Source organism: Molossus molossus, unplaced genomic scaffold, assembly GCF_014108415.1.
Source record: "Molossus molossus isolate mMolMol1 unplaced genomic scaffold, mMolMol1.p scaffold_m16_p_18, whole genome shotgun sequence".
Lineage (NCBI taxonomy): Eukaryota > Metazoa > Chordata > Mammalia > Chiroptera > Molossidae > Molossus > Molossus molossus.
The window spans coordinates 57,367,526-57,387,395 of record NW_023425353.1 but is presented as its reverse complement, the minus strand read 5'-3'; the positions used below and the strand labels follow the sequence as shown (position 1 = coordinate 57,387,395).

At 47.6% G+C, this 19,870-nt stretch overlaps 1 protein-coding gene across 1 annotated transcript in view; it reads left to right on the top strand.

The window, feature by feature from the left end:
* SCN10A (sodium voltage-gated channel alpha subunit 10) overlaps positions 1–17,582 on the top strand; it is an 80,771-nt gene extending 63,189 nt beyond the window's left edge. The window contains exons 21-27 of the mRNA XM_036266500.1: positions 2,057–2,179; positions 3,405–3,689; positions 4,440–4,493; positions 5,364–5,501; positions 7,571–7,675; positions 13,048–13,318; positions 16,369–17,582. Coding sequence (XP_036122393.1) covers positions 2,057–2,179; positions 3,405–3,689; positions 4,440–4,493; positions 5,364–5,501; positions 7,571–7,675; positions 13,048–13,318; positions 16,369–17,582 — 2,190 coding nt within the window. The remainder of the gene's footprint in view (positions 1–2,056; positions 2,180–3,404; positions 3,690–4,439; positions 4,494–5,363; positions 5,502–7,570; positions 7,676–13,047; positions 13,319–16,368) is intronic.
* Positions 17,583–19,870: the final 2,288 nt, after the last annotated feature.

Sequence of the window (19,870 nt, the reverse complement as noted above, 5' to 3'; positions counted from 1 at the left end):
CTATCTCCTACTCCATATTTTTCTTTTCTTCTTTGCTATCTTTCTTTCATTCTTACTTTCAACTATCTGTACTATCCATCTCTGAATCCTTTCATCCATTGTTCTGTACACATCCTCAACATTCTATCCAGCTATTCTTTCCTTCCTTCTTTCTACCCATCCCAACATGTTTCTATCTTTCCTTCAATTCATCAAATGTTTATTTATAGCTACCGAATATAGGATTGACTTATGAAGTGCTCTGGGAGAGATAAAAAAAAAACAAGAAATTAAAACATCGCATCTCCAGGAGTTTACACTTCAATATTCCAGCAGATAAGACACACGGGGAGAAATAAACAAATTATAAGGGGATGTGTGGTGAGCACTGCGGGAAATAATTAGCATCTTGGGGACACAGGGACACGAGCCTGCCTCCACCCAGCGGGGTGGATGGTTAGGAAGGTTTCTATAAGAATTAGCAGTAGGTATATAGGGCTGAGAATGAGCAGGAACACGGAGGCGCCAAAGGGACAGGGGTGGGCACAGTCTTAGTTAAAAGATGACTCTGAGCAAAGGTGCAGACACAGATGCATCTAGGGGACAATTTGATTTGGTGAGAATATATGGGTGAAATATGACTGGGGAAGTAGGCTGTGGCCGTGTCATACAGGCTAAGGAGTACGGAGCTTATCCTAAGGGTGCTTGTTCTAAGCTCCAGTGAAGGTCTGGAGTAAGAGAGAGACATGATCCTAATGAGATTTGCAGTGGAGACGGGATGGGATGGATGCATACTGGAGCCCAGAGACCAGGAGGGAGCCCAAGTGGTCTGAGCAGAGGGAGTGGAGCTGGGCTTGCTGGACGGGGTTGGATGGAGAGGCCGCAGCCCCTGGTTGCCCCAGCTGCAGATTTGCACACGAGTCAACCTTCCGAGGTGATGAGTAAAAGATTAAAAAGGGTCCAGCCTGGAGCTGGCTTCAAACCTCTCTGCCCTCCGTCAGCCGTGCAGTTGGGTGCCACCTGCTGGTGTCTGGAGATTTGCATGGATGAGGGAAGGGGGTCCTTTTCATTCCAGTTCTTCATCCTGGTGGAATATGCCACCCATTCCAAGAATAAGCATTTTTTGAGGCTCTAGCTCCCAAATATAAATGCCTCACCTTCTGAAGTTCCGGTGTGCATCCCCACCTAGCTTCCAGGATGAGCTAAGCCTGAATTCAGCCCGCCAGTCATGGTAGAGCTGGGGTCTCCTAGGATTGGTGCACAGTCTCCAGCAAGCTCAAGCCGATGCACATGGTATTTCCCCAGCACCTTCCAAGTTCCTGGAAGGTATGATCGTTTTTCACGTCAGTTTGTGTCCTTTGAAAATGAACAGACCAACAGGGACTCGGGACTCAGCCATTATGTCTCAGCTGTCTGTCAAAGCTGGACCTCTCGGGCCCATGCCAGTCACTCTGACTGAAGAACAGACCTGTAGGGCCTTGAAATTCTCTTAGTCTGACGCTCTCATTTTCCAAAGGGTAAAAGTACAACCTGGACAAATAAGGCACTGATCCAAGGTTTAAAAAAAAAAATCAGGGTTCAAGAGGGAACTAGACCCTACTCAGACCAGGACACTTTGCTCCTTGTTTTTCTGAGCAAATACAATGAAGACTAGCTTCATATTCCTCAATATAAAGTTTCACATAACATTTGGAGAGATGATGAAGGGACATCATCTCTCCAAATCTCTGAAAGTCAATCCAAGTTTCAAGGATGTTGGGGCCTAGCGGGTGCCCCCAGAAGGGAAGAGGAAGGTGTGTTTAATACACTGGGAGCTTGGCCACCTACACACCAGGGGCTGGCAATGTGGGGGCTGGGTTTCTCTTTCCCAGAGCTTCAGTTGAGTGATGAAGGAAGTCTTTAATAAAAGGAGAGCACTCGAACTCTCTCTAGAACTCTCATTAGAATCCAGCATGAGGTAAGAGCCCGGATGAAGGCTTAGACAGAGTGGGGCGTGGGAGGGACTTCCTGTCTCCTTGCACCAGGACCGCCCCTCTGGAACCCTAGCGTGATGCCTTTGCTCTCTGCCTGCCCTCAGATCTCACTGATAAGCCTCGTGGCGAAGATCCTGAAGTATTCTGATATTTCCTCCATCAAAGCCCTTCGGACCCTCCGCGCCCTGAGGCCGCTGCGGGCTCTGTCTCGATTCGAAGGCATGAGGGTAAGACCTATCTCCAAACTGCCCTGGTCGGCAGCATTTGTACCACTTTCCCCTTCACGCCCTCCGTACCACTCACCCTGAGCTCCGGGCTCTAGCACCCCCCCCACACACACACACCCAGGCCAGCTCTGCGTCCTCACTTCTGCTTGCACACTGGTGGTGCCGTGATGTCCTCACTCTCCTAGTTCCCCTCAGGTCCCTTTGGGAGCCCCTCCTCCCCTCTCACCTCCAACATCACATCTGCCAGGACTCAGACCTCACTTCTGTTCTTAGGGATCCTGCTTCATGGCTCCACAAGCACCCCTCACCTCAACCTCCCCACGCTGCCAACGTGTCCTCGTTGTTAAAATCTTTGGAACATCCCAGGCTCTTCTTTCCATGACAAATGAGCCTTTCCTCTGACACTCATTTAACTGCAGTGACATTATCAGCTCGGCAGCTCAGCCGCCACCCACTAGAATACCTTCTCTCCAACCCACCGCAGTCGTGGGACTTACGGATTTTTCTTTTATCCATCCCTTTCCTTACATATGTCTGCTAGCCGCCACCTTGCCCTCACTGCCTTCCTCAGGGTGCTGTGCTCACCAGCCGGGCCCTTGCCCCCCTCCCCGTCCTCATAATTACAAGTCTCCTGAGACAGAAAGCGAGGTTTTCGCTTTCTTCATCATTGACTCCAAGAAGTCATCAGATCTTCAAAGGCAAAAGTGGACTTTCAGAATTAATTGGTGCCTTTACAAACACTAGGAGCTTATGACTGAACTAGTTTAATGTTTATTTTATTTTATCTCCAAGTTGCTATTCGACAAATAGGCAAGTCTGTGAATATGGATTTAGGTTGTCATTGATTCCTAACCAAAGCATACTACACACCATGTTCAAGTGTTGTAGTTAAGGAAAATAAAGCCAGTTTCTGGAAGTCTGTATGTGCTAGCACAACATAACGCTCACACCCCTAAATGAGCGTGTGTGTACTTGTAAACTCATCCACTTCCTCAGTCTTGAGGGAGGACAGCGAAAGCCGCCCTGAATGAAGTTTAGAGAAGATTTAAACCCACCTTCAGCTCCCAGGTCTCTCAGCCTCCTGAGTCTGAATTATTGCACTAATTAACCCACTTCTCTTGCTTCCAAAGGCCGCTGGCTCACAGAGCAGCCTGAAGAATTCGAATCCAGCAAAGAGGGGTGGGGCATTGGTGGGGTTCCAGGTCCTTTTGCATTTCCCCCCCAGGTGGTGGTAGATGCCCTGGTGGGTGCCATCCCGTCCATCATGAACGTCCTCCTCGTCTGCCTCATCTTCTGGCTCATCTTCAGCATCATGGGCATGAACTTCTTTTCGGGGAAGTTTTGGAGGTGCATCAACACCACCAGTAAAGACTTTCCTGTTGTGCATTTGAATATTGTGAATAACGAATCTGATTGTAAATTTCAAAACCACACTGGCAAACTCTTTTGGGTGAACATGAAGGTCAACTTTGATAATGTTGCAATGGGTTACCTCGCCCTTCTGCAGGTGGTGAGTCCTGAAATCAACCATGTCTTTTTCTTTGGCTACTCTATGAAATGGAAGGACTGGGATCTTTCAGAAGATGCTATGTAAGGTGTAGCACTCATTTGAGCTGAGTTCATTCCCTATTCCTATAGGCTACATCATGTGGCTAGAGGGCTTTACCAATGAGTGTGATCTCCCAGCGGTACAATTAGACCAATGTAAGCTAATAGGCTAGAACAAAGGGATGAGCCTGCCATGGGATTATATCAAGTAATGAATAAGTTAGAATTCACTACTTGTACAAAGTAGACATGACTAGCCACATATTCAGTCTTCTGTAAATTATCCCCTAGAGGGTAATAAATTATGTTCCAGGTCTATTGTAGTGATAGATAGTGCTGGTGATGATGACAGTCAACCACATTCATCATTCATTCATTCATTCATTCATTCACTCTTCATCCCTTGCCTTCATCCACTTGTTCATTCAGTACTCCAGCCATTCAAGTGTTACATTTATAATTGCTTATACATTTGTAATTGCTTATACAAGTTCCTGCATTCTGCCATTTGTTCCTGTATTCATTTGACAAACACTCCCTGAATCGCTGTGGCGTGCCAGGCACTGTGCTCTGCCCTGGGAGGTACAAAGACATGTCAGAACTGGCTCCAGGGGGACAGTTGCTCGATGAGAAAAACAAATAAGAGAATCAAAACAGAGCCCATTATAGACGCGTGGGCAGAGCCTGAGTAGCCTCTGCTCCTTGTTCCCAGGCAACCTTTAAAGGCTGGATGGACATCATGTATGCGGCTGTGGATGCCCGAGAGGTGAGTCTCAGCCCACTGCACTCACTGCCTTCCCCTCTGTGTGCCCCGCACATTCGTCTATTTGAACCAGAGTGAAGAGGGTGGCCTTGGTGCCAGAAGGGGCGACCACCCAGCAGCCTGGCACTAACCCTCTCTGGAGCAGTGTCCAGCTGGCTCACTGTTGGCTGTTTAAGCCGACCTAGCCCGTTCTCCTTCCGTGCACCTTCTTCAGGCTTCCGAAGCTCTTTCTCTGCTCGAGAAAAGTGCCAGATAAAAACTGTGTGAGGGCCCCCTGGCAGGGTGGGGGCGGGGCGGTGGCTAGAACAAAGGGATGAGATAGAATTTCAGCTACTGTTCCGGCAGCCAGGTGGAGGAGAAGGATGTTGTTGAGCAAAGACCCCTCCTGCTCTGGCGGACACTGCAGGTGCCCCGCCCCGTCCTCTCGCCCGCCTCTGAGTTCACTTGTGTCTGTATTTCTGGTCCTCTGACACTTGGCTTTCTTCAGTGTTTCAGGGCTTGTTCAGCAGCCCCTAACCCAAGGGGGAGGGATTCAGTGTCCCCAGGGGCAACCCTCACAATACGTTTTGGGAGACTGTAGATAAATGCTCCAGCTTCCCTGACCCTGGCAGGTCCAGTCCTGAGGTGCTCTACCTGGTGCCGTAAGGCCCACACAGGGTGGAACATCAGTTGCCCACAGCAACAGCTTTCTCCCCACACCCCCTTCTCGGCTTTTCTCCTGTTCCTGCTCACCCTCCCGCTCCCTCACTCCTGCTTGCTGGGAACACCTCCCAAATAAACCACCTGCACCCAGGTCCTTCTCAGGGTGGCTTTTGGGGTGAACACAAACTAACACACCCCCTCCTCCCCATGCCCCATCTTGTCTGCTCACAGGTGAACTTGCAGCCCGGGTGGGAGCACAACATATACATGTACTTGTACTTCGTCATCTTCATCATTTTCGGTGGCTTCTTCACACTCAACCTCTTCGTCGGGGTCATAATTGACAACTTTAATCAACAGAAAAAAAAGATAAGTGGGGTCCGGGTGTTTTTGTGGTAGTGGCCAATCTTAAACTTCTGGTCCCTCGGCCTCATGACTAAAGCCAACACTACCGACAGCCCTTCTTGCCTGGCTGGAAGTCCAGCATTGGCTTGTAAGACCAACACCGACCTTTGCCCCCTGGTTGCAGCGCTCACCTCTGTTGGGTGTCTGGGCTGCTGCTAAAAGAGTTGCATTGCTCTGTACCAGCATGGCCCCCCAATTTCCCCTGGGGTCCTCGTTTTCTCTCCCAGAGTACCATGGTCCTCCTAGCGGGTGACCCCTTGGGGAATATGAACAGGGAAGGAATGGGCCCCAGCACGTGCTGCCTCTGCCTGCGCCCTGGCATCGGGAGCACTGAGTCGGGATGTCTTCGGAAGGGCCAGAGCCCCAGTTTCAGCAGAATCCCTACCTTCCTCGGGTAGAGAGGAAGACCTTTGCCTCCACGGGCACTAACTCCAGTGACCAGGAACCCAATCCCTGACAACCTCTCTATGTTTATTAAATATATAAAATATATTCATGCCATTCTTTCGTTTAATACCCTCCATGCCCCTGAGGTAGCTAGGGTACCATTTTAGATTTGTGCAAACCTGGATCCAGAGAAAAGAGGGGTCACAGGAAGAAATCCTAGCACAGCTTTGAGAGCACAGCATCGGTTTTGCCATCACACAAGCCTGGGTTTGCATTCCCAGCTCAACCACTTGCTGGGTGGCTGACCCTGGCAATTTCTTAAACCTCTCTGAGCCTCAGTTTTCTCATCCTTTCAATGAGATTAATGATACCTACTCGCACAATTTCGGTGAGAGGTAAATAAGATTCTGTACACAAAGCCCCTTGTTCAGGGCTGAGCACACAGTGGGCACAAGAGGAAACGTAGCGCTGTTATAATTTAGAATATACAGCTAGTGGGGCAGGCATCCCGCCTGCAGAAAGTCCTGAGCCAGGCTTCTGGTCATGAGAAGGGGCAAGACAGGTCTATGGGAGCCCTAGAGGGGCTCAGCAAGACAGCTGTGACACGCTGACCATAGTCATCAGTGCCCTGGGGGCTTTGCAGTTATCCACACGATGCTGTCTCCTTACCACTGAGCAGCCCTAGGCCCTGACATGGGGACGGCCATATGGCCCTGTTAGGGGACAGAGTGAGACAAACCAGTGATCAAGCGGAGGCCAGAAACTATATTTGCTGGCTCCTTAGTCAGACTTCTCAGTGGGCCCCGCCCAATACTCACCAATCCTCTGTCCCCATCCCCATGGGGATGTTCCTCTCAGGAAGTCCTCTGGGTCCACAAATTTTCTAAAATCTCCTCTCAAACCCCACAGATCTCAGCCCTTTTCCCCAACATTTGCAGTGACTAATTTCTACACACATGTTATTGAAATGGGAGGCTTGAAAATTACATCAGGAAGTAAAAGGTGAGGGGCTGAACGAAGGAGGTTCAAAGGGTCCCTAAAGAAAACAAATGTCCAATCCTAAGGGAGGAAGGTGTCTTTCGTGGTGGAATTTCCACCTCTGTAACAGCAGAGGGCAGTGCGACTGGGGGGCCTTCAGAGAACCCATTGAGGATTCTCCGAGGACCCTTGGTCAGGCAGTTAACTCTCCTGGAACGGGCTGAGAGGCTGGGTCCCAGAGTCTGTTCCAGAAGGCCCGGAGGGCAGCTCTTGCCCCTGGCTGGGAGTATGGTTCCAGAATCCAATGGGTTTGACTGGAATGAGACAGCTGCATCCAAGGCTCAGATGTGAGCCAACCCATACCTTCTCCTTGGGTCCTGTTCCCAAGCCCTCCCTCCCTTCATCCATGCAGCATCTCTGGGTCCCTGGAGATGATAAACAGGCTTTGCTCCAGAGACCCAGGCAGTGAGTCAGAGCTGGGGTTCAGTCCCATTGGCTCTGTCACTGTCTGTGACACCTGGGCAGGACACTCCTTGATCCTGACCTTGGCATGTCTTTCTGCAGAAAGGGGAGAAAGTTGAGAGCTCCTTTCCCTCCAGCGTGATTTTAGTATCCGTGGGGATTCCTGCTGCTTTAATAACAATGACGTGTTTTATCCTGTCCTGCACTTAGGGGGCCAGGACATCTTCATGACAGAGGAGCAGAAGAAGTACTACAATGCCATGAAGAAGCTGGGCTCCAAGAAGCCCCAGAAGCCCATCCCCCGGCCCCTGGTGAGCCCCAGAGCTTCCCTCTAGCACAGTGTGTCTGTGACTCCAACCTGACAGCGGTGCCTGTTTTGGATAGGGGCCTGGACAATTCCCTCTGTGGAGAAGGAGATCTGGGTTGAGTGTAGGGATGAGGGTAATGAGCGTTCCAGGTCCAAGGAATGAGAAGTCTAAGAGAAGCAACTCTGATCTTATGGAGTGAACATATCTCCTACAGTTACTCCAGATAGAACCATTCAGGGAAGGTCTGAGTTCTCCAACAGTGTTAGGGTTCAAGTACAGGATTGAGAGCAGATTAGGCTAACCGACTGTAAGCTGGTTAGAGCCCTGAGGTGAAACATTGTGTCATCATGCATATGCTCTAGGTTGCCGTGGCTCTCTGGCCTCACCCCACATTTCACCCCACATTTCACCCCACATTTCACCCCATGCCTAAAGGTGGAGAGGAAATGGCCCAAACCCAACTCTCCCTGGATCCTGGGTTGGTCAAAATCATGGTCAATAATTTTGGCACAATAGATACCAAAAATTATCGCACTCTAGTGTTTAAAGATTGACCAAAACTCAGGGCCATCCTCCACTTTGATTCCTTTATTTACAAAGACCCTACGAGATATGCTCTTTGATGCTCCTGTTAAGTGCAGAGCCCGAACCGCACGTGGTATCTGTTATGTGCGTTCTTCTCGGACTGCTGCCAGAAGATGGAAAGCATCAGACCTCTGGCTGGTCCTGGTGCGAGCGGAGGAACAGGCTGGGGAGTGGGCATGTTGCTGTGCTGGAAATACACAGCTGACCCTCTTCAGAGGATGTCTGAGCCGTTCACTCCAGTGGATGGAACTGGCATCTTGTCCCTTGTAGAACCTTTCTGTGGTTAAGATGCAACATTTATGAAGAAAACTGTGGGCACCGCCCATGGCAGAACCCCATTAGCCCCTCCCCAGACCAGGGCAGAACTTAAGGACCTTCAACAAAGAGACGGGCCTTTCCCTACATGAATTAGAAAGACATACATTAGAATTTCTAAATCAAGGCATGGGATTTGCATAAGTTACTAAAATATTCATGAGCACAGAATCTTAGAAACATTTACAGGAGGAAAAAAAGTGTTACGCTTTTGACACACTTTACTTGGAAACAGTGGTCATAAATGTATTACTATTTTCAGTTCTGATCAGAAGTGTTACAATGGAGAGTGATAGGATGTTCAGACCTCTGTAGAGGTAAAAGTTTTCTCCCAAATCCCCCCTAAGATCAGGATAACTGGGTTTGGGTGAGCATGAGCGAAAATCCTTAAAATTCATTGACTGTCCCTCTGTCAACCAGTCTAAAGGGCAGGAACAGGCTCAAAATTGAAATGTACAGACAAGCTGAGCCCAGCCAGTCAGAGCCAAGTCGGGGACTATAGGAGGAGGAGCCTCAGATTCACTGAGAAACAAGAAGCCGAGTCCACGTGGCCTTTACTGCTGGCCGGACTAATTGATTCCACATTTGAACCAGGAAATCTATGCTAGGAACAACCCTTGGCAAAATCATGATGGTTTCTGGAACCTTCCCCTATAAACTACTCAATTTCTCTACAGCATCTCAGTGTTTCCCCTCTTATCCATCAAACCCGCATGCCACCACAGTTCCCTCCCCGAAGGAGGACAATTCCCCTGGGGTGGGGTGGGCTGCCTTTTAAAAAGGCGCCATGAAGAGAATACCATCTTAATACAAAGGTAGGAACTCATGTTGGATTTCCGGGCACTACAATAGGGGTAGAAGCTGATGGTTGGTCAGGAAGACCTGCAACAACATCACCATTTTTCCTCATTGAGCCACAACCAAGATCCTCCAAGGCTGACATTGGAAGGAGGTTCTTCACATGGATAAGGGAAGTAAGACCATAACTCAGCTGTGTTCCTGAGATTCACCATCCTTTAGAATGGGGTCGAGAGGTATCACTAGTTCACTATGAGTATTATAGTAGCTTTAGTGGAGGAGCATGGCTCTCTCCTAATATTCTGGTCCAAGAATGGCAAACACTCTTTCCTCTGTTCCCCTCAGTGTGACTGAGGCAAAGCTGGGACATTCAACCAGGACTGTAATCTTAGGGATGCTGCAGGCCCCAAGCAGCAACTGCACACCCTGCCCTCCAGGGCCCACAGGCCTGGGCTCATCCCAGCTGCTGGCTGGAACCCACTTGGCAGGCGGTATCTTGGCATCCACCACCCAGTGGCACAAGCCTGATTACTTGTTCTGCTCAAAGTCCAGAGCCAAGAAAGAAACCCAAAGAAAAAGAGAAATTCCCTCTACCATGTAAGGCCCGCCTGCCCAAGTCCAGCTTCCTTTTTGCCAGGTCATTGGCACCAGAAGGCTCACCTTCCTCCCTCCGGAGTCCCAACAGGTCGAGCTGGTCAGATAAGTCGAGCATCGACACGGGAGTCCTGCCCCACCGTTGCATGGGTGCCACATCACAGCACGGCCAATCTGGGTGACACGGGAGTTCTGCCCCACCGTTGCATGGGTGCCACATCACAGCACGGCCAATCTGGGTGACACGGACCTCCAACGCACATACCTGCCACTCACCACCCCTAGTGAAGCCCAGCTTCTCAACCTTATGCTTCATCCATAACAAAGACTAAGGCTTCCACGAGACATGGAAACTTTATTCTAGAACATTCTTTATGATAGACATCACTAAAAGCAGGTTTCACATAGTCCACTTTATAGGGAAATAATAAGCTCTATAATATCACATCCTCAGTCACCCACTTCATCATCTGTGAGAACACCAAGGGTTGAAAAGGTGTGATCCCTGCCCACAGGCGAAGCCAGGAGCAGCCAGCAATCCGCTGTCTTCCACAGCATCTGAATATGCAGGGCAAACTCACACCTGGAGCTTAGCAATGTTGTCACCTGTTCTGTTTGATTCGAAGTCATGTGGCCATGAATGGGCTGCCTTTTCACCATTTTCAGTGATGAAATGGAAGCTATTATTGGCTCAGCAATACCCCTCCCACTCCAGAAAAGATGTGAGCCAATAGTTATGCCAGAACTAGGCCCACGAGGGTCAGATTCTTTGATCTAACTCCAAAGGGTAGCAGCTCACCCCACTGTCAAACAGAAAGTAGGAACCAGCCTCTGTCATAGCCCTTCTGCCCTCTGCTTGCTCTGCAGCTCCTGGGAGCTCCCTGGTGAGACTCCTAACAGCTTCCTCTCTTCCTCCCTCACAGCTACTCATGCAGAGCCCTGCACATAGTACACATTTATTAAGTGCCTGTGGTGCAAAATTAAATTTAATCAAGCCCCAGTGAAGTGGCTTTATAGTTTCATTTAAGGCGTGGGGAACACAGCTGTCTGTTCTGTCATCCATTCATTCATCTATTTATTGAGTATCTATCATGTGCCAGGTACTATGCAGATACTGGGGAGAGAGCAGTAAGCAAGATACACAAAGTTCCTGCCCTCACAGAGATTACAGTCCAGTGACTCAGGAAAATAGCTAGCAAAACCCACATACATATTAATTCACAGGCTTGAGAGATTGCCAAGGGAGAAAGAATGGGGTGAAAAATAAAGGATACCTAGATCTGAGCCTTGAGGAACCCTCCCATCTAAACGTTGGGTAAAGAAGACTCAAAAAAAAAAAAAAAAAAAAGCCAGGAAATCAAGAAAAGAGGAAAATAAGGCATGATGAAAACCAAGAGGGAGAGTTTCAAGGCTGAAGGGTTGTAAGCAACACCAAACAAGTGTCCTTAGAGTCAGCAGTATGGAGGTCATCGGTGATCTTAGCAAGAACCATTCCGGCGGCAGGATGGGACAGAGAGCTATGTTGCGGTGGATTGAGGAGTGAATGGGAAACCGTGTTTGCACACAAATCCTTCAAGAAATTTTGCTGTGAAAGTGGAGCGAGAATAAGGTGGTAACTGAAGAAGGTGAGAGGTTCAGGAAGATTTTTCTTTAAATTAGAAAAACTAGGTCATTCGATATTCAGCTAAAGAACCAAGACATAATAGCCAAGAGTGTCCAAGTGTGGCCAAGAGCCTTACTCGTTGGGAAGGAAGCAGAGGGACCAGAAGGTGGGGGAATGGCAGCAATGAAGAGGAGGTGAGGGTGGGCTAGCGAGGGGACACAAGTTCCAAGGAGAAGAGACTTTATAAGACACAGGAGGAGCAAAGGTCTGGAAGTGACACTGGGGAGCGAGAAAGACCTCAGGCCTGCTTCCCAGCCCTGGAGTTCAGGGGTGAGGGAAATAGGCAACCACTAAGCAAGAGGAGATGTTTGCACATCAAGGCAGGTGAGCTCCACAGAGCTCAGGAGAAGTATTTGGGAGAAAGTCAAGAGTGGAGAATGGAGTTCAGGCCAAGGAGTCCTAGAACAGTATGATGTTAACAACATGGGAAAAACTAGAGGGCTATACTAGGAATTTTTTTTTAAAAAGCATAAAAATAGCCAAATATATATGATCTGTTTGTTATCCAAATTATTCTGCCTCTTTCCAAGAATGCAAACAACCAAAACCTGACCCCATGTCTTGTACCTACATTTGCTTAGATGTCTGCACAGCCCCAGGAATAAAGAGAACATTTGCAGAAGAAGTCTCACCGTCACACCAACTTGACCCTTGAATCAATAATTTTGTGAGCAGTTCTTGAACTCTTGCTGTATGCAGTGTACTACAGGAACACAAAGTTAAATAAGACATGTCCCGCCCTGGCCAGTTTGGCTCAGCGGTTAGAGCGTCAGCCTGTGGTCCGGAGAGGCCGGGGTTCGGTTCCCGCTAAGGGCATGTACCTCGGTTGCAGTTTGTCCCCGGCCCTGGTTGGGTCGTGTGGGTGGCGACCACTCAATGTGTCCCTTTCACGTTGATGTTTCTCTCTCACTTCCTCTCTCTCCCTCCAGCTCTATCTGAATAGAAAATGGAAAAATGTCCTCGAGTGAGGATAAAAAAAAAAAATGACCTGTCCCCTGTGTTTAAAAACTCACTGTCTGGTAGAGAAGAGAAATGTACATGAAATGCTAGAACTCGAGACTGACCACAGACTAAACCAAAAGAAGGGGCGGAGCAATGTGGTGTGATATGTTTAGAGCAAACTCCCTTGGAAGGAGTGGGACCATTGGGATTTAGAGAGCTAAGAGACAGGCTGGACGCATTGCAAATGAAGGGAAGAACATGCTCAAGGACAAAGTGCCTGGTGATGTCATGGGGCCAGAAGCGATGAGGACTTGAACTGAGGCAATGAGGCAGAATCAACGCAGAGTGATATTATGGACAGGAATTGGCTTCTACTTGGACATGGAGTGTGAGGGAGACTACAGGGACAGACTTTAAAACCCCATGCCTGGTTTATGTTGGCCAAAAGGCCCTGACGTACCATCTCTTATTTTCTCAGAACAAGTACCAGGGATTCGTCTTTGACATCGTGACCAGACAAAGTTTCGACATCATCATCATGGTCCTCATCTGCCTCAACATGATCACCATGATGGTAGAGACGGATGATCAGAGTGAGGAAAAGACAAAAGTCCTTAACAAAATTAACCAGTTCTTTGTGGCCGTCTTCACGGGCGAGTGTGTCCTGAAGATGTTCGCCTTGAGGCAGTACTTCTTCACCAACGGCTGGAACGTGTTTGACTTCATCGTCGTGGTCCTCTCCATCGGGAGTAAGTGGGCATCGCATGTGGTGGGGAAGCCCAGCCTCTCCTTGCGGCTGTTTTGGCTGTTCTTTCAAAACTGAGGGGACGCCCTGGCCGGTTTGGCTCAGCGGTTAGAGCGTCAGCCTGCGGTCCTGAGAGACCCGGGTTCGGTTCCCGCTAAGGGCGCGTACCTCGGTTGCAGTTTGTCCCCGGCCCTGGTCGGTTGTGCGGGTGGCAGCCACTCGATGTGTCCCTTCACGTCGATGTTTCTCTCTCTCTCTCTGTTCTTCTCTCTCCCTCCCACTCTACCTGAACAACAACAAAAAAAAAACTGAGGGGACAACAAACAAACTTTTTAAACACGTTGTACATTAGAGGAGCCCAGAGTTTGCTGCCTGCCAAGCACTGCAGATTTAAAGTGCCTCTGGCCTCTCAGTCAAATGGAGAGGTCCCACTCGCCTTCTCCACGCTGTCATGAAGTATCTTCAGGCACCTGCTGTGCATGCAGCCTTCGCCAGAATTTGGGGGGCTGATAGGGAACAATTGCTCCTCCAGAGAACCTAAGATGATGGAGTTTCCAGTGGGCCTTATTTTATGATCTTCAAATCAGAGAGTGGGTGGTATGCTGTGAAGTGAGTCATAAAATACTTTTTGGAAAAGGAGGTGGGTTGCCAAGTGAGTGAGGAAAGTCTGCGAGAATATTGCTCAGAGGAGATTCTTAAGTCAAGAGCCTGGAACTCCATCTCTGTATAAGTCTCCACTTAAGGAATATGAGTGACAGACAAGTCAAAGGATTGATGCCCAAGAGATCAGGGCCGGTGTGGTCTAGGCTGGGTGTTGTTGGATGACAGGCCAAGTAATTGGGGGCTAAAGTTGTTGAGAGAGAATGAGAAGAGTCAGAGGCTAAGGTGGAGGATGGAGCCACCGGAACTAGTGCTTGCTGAATTCTTAGCACTAGGCTGGGCTCACGAATCTCCGCAGTAGCCCTGTGAAAAGAGAGCCTCAGAGATTAAGAAAATTAGGCAAAGTTGAACAGTTTGTGAAGGGAGGAGCTGAACTTAGACCATGGTAATGCTCTGATGAACTAGCAGTCTCCCATCAACAACCAAGAGACGGTACCTGGCTTTTGTGCTGTTTACCCCAAGTTTGGCCCTGTTAAAGCCAAACCCCAGCACACCAGCTTTACTTTACATTATAAATGCACCCTGGCCCGCTATAGCATGGCCTGCTTACTTTTCATATCAGGGCACGATTGTAAATTTAATTTTCCATTGATTTCCAGTCCAAAGCTAATGGCATCTAAATACAACTTGGCAGCATTTAATCCATCTCCCTACTCTGGTGCTGAAATACAACCTTGGGTTGTGTTTAGTTGTTTGGGGGCAGGCAGGGGTGGGGGATGTATTTTTGGGTTTTTTTTTTGTTTTGTTTTATTTTCTTGTTGCTGCTGGGTTTTGTGGGAGGTTGGTTTTGCTTGTTTGTTTGTCTTCCAAAGTGACAGACTCTAAAGTCCATTTTGATTTTCTGTTAGAGAAGGGAGCTTGTTTATGTGACTTCCCATATCAATATTATAGAAATAAAATATACTTGCCCTGCCAACGTGGTTCAGTGGATTGCGCATCGTCCCATGAACTGAGAGGTCCCGGTTCGATTCCCAGTCAGGGCACATGCCCGGGGTTGCAGGCTCGATCCCCAGTAGGGGGCGTGCAGAAGGCAGCCAATCGATGTTTCTCTCTCACATCGATGTTTATATCTCTCTCTCCCTTCCTCTCGCTTTAAAAAATCAATAAACACATATCTCTTTAAAAAGAAATAAAATATACATGAAGTACTCAATTCTATAATGTGGACACCATAACTACCAGTTCCTGTGACCTACACAGTGACACGTCACTGGGCAGAAATCGCTCAGAGAGACAGCTAGAAAGCAAGGGAAAGACAGACTCCACCTCTCCTTCCTTCTGTTCTCTCTCCTTTTCTCCCTTCCTTCCTACCAGCAAGACATGTATTGAGCATCTAAATGTTACAAGTATGAACACTTACTCTCCCTTGAAGTAGATGTAGACAAGTTGGCTGGCAGAATCTAAGATTATATGGACACATAATATACCCACACTATAGAAAAAGTGTCCCAGTTAAAGTAGACTTTAGGAGGGGCTTTCATTAAGACTTTATAATCCAAAATCAAAAGTATTTATTAAATCTCTTCCCATTTCCTTCCTCCTTCCAATACAATACTGTGACTATCCATGTTCCTATGATAAAAGGCAACTAGAAGAAGAAGGTCAAGTTAGAGATCAAATAGAGAGACATATGCATTCTTCATCTTTCCAACCCTGTTCATAGGTGGGGTGGGGGGCTGTAACTGACCTTAAACATGCCCATCTCCAGATCCTAACAGAGAGTTTAAACACAGCTGGAAATGAAAGAAACAAATAAAAGCCATTATGCAGACAGCTGGTCATTCAAAGCCATTCTGCTTTAGCTGTCAGCAAGTTGCCAAACTCCTAGGCCCCCTTATAATTAATACCAGGCTCTGTACAATTATCCACAGGACCATGTGCCAGGGACTTGATCCATCTTCGCAGTAGGAGATAGGGAGATGAATCACAGGGGGCCGTGTCCTTCACAGAGCACGGGACCAGAGTGGAGGTAAAGGCATGACCCAGAGGCTGAATTCTCAGGGAAGAGCAGGGTCTGTGTCATAGACAGAAACAGACAACAGACTCCGTGCACGGGGAACACGGTGCAATCACTTCCAGCTGAGCCACGCTGCAGACGATAGGGTTTTGACCATGGAGATTGACTAAAAAGATATTCTGGGTGTAGGGAAAAATAAAAACATGGTAGGAAGGGTGAGACTTACTTGAGAAAGAAAGGATTTATGCAGTTAACACTTACTGAGCCCCTACTCTATGCCAAACACTGTGCCAGGCTCAGAGGGCCCACAGTCTTTGAATACAGATGCTCACATGGAGGTTCATTTGGGGCTGAGATTAGGGAGTGAGATCCCAGCCAACTGTGTCAGGGCTCGTGGTTGGGAGTACTAATTAGATCATTTCCTCTCTCTTTTTAAGGCCTGGTGTTTTCTGCAATTCTTACATCACTTGAAAATTACTTCTCCCCGACGCTCTTCCGAGTCATCCGCCTGGCCCGCATCGGCCGCATCCTCAGGCTGGTCCGAGCAGCCAAGGGGATCCGCACGCTGCTCTTCGCCCTCATGATGTCCCTGCCTGCCCTCTTCAACATCGGGCTGCTGCTCTTCCTCGTCATGTTCATCTACTCCATCTTCGGCATGGCCAGTTTCCCCAATGTCAAGCAGGAAGCTGGCATCGACGACATGTTCAACTTCCAGACCTTCGCCAACAGCATGCTGTGTCTCTTCCAGATCACCACGTCGGCTGGCTGGGATGGTCTCCTCAGCCCCATCCTCAACACGGGGCCCCCCTACTGCGACCCCAATCTGCCGATCAACAATAGCACCAAAGGGGACTGTGGGAGCCCAATCGTGGGCATCCTCTTCTTCACCACCTACATCATCATCTCCTTCCTCATCGTGGTCAACATGTACATCGCAGTGATTCTGGAGAACTTCAACGTGGCCACGGAGGAGAGCACCGAGCCCCTGAGCGAGGACGACTTTGACATGTTCTACGAGACTTGGGAGAAGTTCGACCCGGAGGCCACCCAGTTTATAACCTTTTCTGCCCTCTCAGATTTTGCAGACACCCTCACTGGCCCCTTGCGAATCCCAAAACCCAATCAAAATATATTAATCCGGATGGACCTGCCCTTGGTCCCTGGAGATAAGATCCACTGCTTGGACATCCTTTTTGCCTTCACCAAGAATGTTCTGGGAGAATCGGGGGAGTTGGATTCTCTGAAGACAAATATGGAGGATAAGTTTATGGCAACTAATCTTTCAAAAGAATCTTATGAACCAATAGCTACCACCCTCCGGTGGAAGCAAGAAGACATTTCAGCAACTGTCATTCAAAAGGCCTATCGGAGCTATGTGTTCCAACGCTCCAAGACAGTCTTCAACCCCCCAGGTGTGCCCAGGGCTGAGGAAGAGGCTGCGTCAGTCCCAGAAGAAGACTTTGTTGCATTCATGGGAAATGAGAATTGTGTGCTCCCAGACAAATCTGAAACTGCATCTGCCACATCTTTCCCACCATCCTATGACAGTGTCACTAGAGGCCTTAGTGATCAAGTCAACATGAGCCCATCTAGCTCAATACAAAATGTAAGAGAAGCTACCAGTAAGGAAGCCACTACCCCTACACCCTAGAGAGGACAGTCCAGCATGGACATGCCCATTTCTGATGCGTCCTTCTACTCTGTGATAACTCTTTCCCACTACAGGTAGCATCCAGCTACCAATTCACCATGCATGCCACTGGTCACAATGTCAGAACTGGGCAAGGGAATACAGTTGATTCCCACCTTTGGAGATGCCCCCATTCACCAACAAGAGTCAGAAGCCAGGAACATTTCCACTGTGACTTCCCTTTTGAATTTCAATATCAGACGATGGGTTCCAGACACAGTTTTCCAGAAACTGTCCCTGGTCCTTTTATTTTTATTGTGACTAGAACTTTCATTAATTGCAACAAACTTCTCAGGACCAGAACTTCCAAAGATCTATGGCAAGGATGTTCCTGAAGGTCCAAGGTAGTCCTCTGTGAAACATCATATAGAGATGGACAATATTATTTAGGATTTTGCATGACTGCATGTTGAGAGCTGCAGACAACTGTTCCAGCCCAAGGTAACACCTGTGGCCTACGTTATGAAAGGCCTTTGAGATAGCCATTAAAATTAATATTTTTAAAGGTAGGTCAAGACCAATGTTATATCTTAAAGCATCATTTTTTAAAAAGTATGTGATATCAATGTGTCACAAATCACTTCTCCTTCACGTCTAGGGTTCCTGATATTTTGCAGCTTGAGCTTGAAGCTCAAGGGTAGAGGGGTGGGGGTGGAGAAGGACCACTGTCCTGGGAGCTGATTCTAATTCTGACTCCTCCATTGATTGATTGCCTGGCTGACCTGGGCCAACCTCTTTCACTTCTGAACTTCAGTTTTCTCACTTGTCAAATTGGTGGGAGTGGGGATAGAATGGACACTCTCTATAGCCCTTGTGTCTCATGTAACAGAGCGCAGTGGTGCCCTGTCAATGTCTATGAGGAAAACACTCTCTCTTCTGAAGCTACAATGACCAGGCCTTTCTGCTGTACCTGAAGAAGCAGCTTCTGGATATTCCAGAGCCTGTTCCACATCTCACAGTCAGACTTTAAGGAGGAAGGTTTTCGCATTCCCCTTGGGCCAGGACTTCATAATTAGTACAATAAAAAGAAAAGAGATATTTTGACAAAGATAATCTGGGAAATAAAAGGTATGACCAATATTTTCTTTAATCCATCCTACAAATGTTATTAAGTCCCTATTCTATGACAGGTACTGCTCTAAGCACAGAGATAATGGGAGTTAAGTCCCAAAAGATTAACTGGCTTCATGCAGTGAATGAGGTCAGAGTCATCAGAGAGAATACTCAGGCCACAGGCATGTGGCAGGTCTTACGATGAAGGAGAGCAAGGAACTCGTATGACAACATAGAACATAAAGGATCTTAATGACAACATGACCTTTTAGTAATTCTTGGGACAGTCCCTGCCACAATGGCAAGAATCAAGTCAATTCATTGGTATATATTTGATCACTTTGTAAAAGTCTCCATTTATATAATTATAAAACTAAAGGCTGGTCCACCTTACATCTGCTGGTCCACCTTACATGGTCCACCTTACATCTGCAAAACTTTTAGAGTCTAACAGTTATCAAGCATTGGCATAGATATAGAGCAACAGAAACTCTGATACACTGCTGGATTTTGTAAACTGGCACAACCATTTTGGAAAGCAGTTTAACTTTATTAGAATTGTTGAGGACACATATACCCATGACTCAGGTTTTCCATTTTTAGATATGAAACCTAGAGAAATCCAAGCACACATGCTGTAGGAGACACATGCACAAGATTTCTTATCAATATTGTTCATAATGACGCCGAATTAGAACCTAATATCCATCAGCAGTAAGACTAATTAAAATTGTGGTTCATTTTTAATGTAATTTTATAAGAAATTACAGGTGTAGCCTTATAGAAGTCTATAGATGAATCTTAGAAACATTGAGTGAAAGAATCCAGACATGAGACTATACAGACTATATGATTTTGAGTTTTAAACACAGACAAAATTAAATATATTGGTTAGGGGTGCATAAAGAAAAGGAGGGATTGGTTACCATAAAAGCCAGAGTAGAAGTTACTGCTAGGGGGAAGGAGGCATTTATGACCGGGTCTTTGGCATTGTTCTAATTCCTCATCTCAGTGGTTCTTTTCATGAGTGTTGCCTTTAAAACATGTGTTAAGCTAAACATATATATCTAATATGTTTTTCTGTGTGTGTATATCTCACAATTTAAAAAAACAACAAAACTTTATTAATGGCTTAGCTTAGATTCTTCTCCCTCTTCATAGAAGTAGTCACTACCTGCTACTCTGAATTGTGGCAT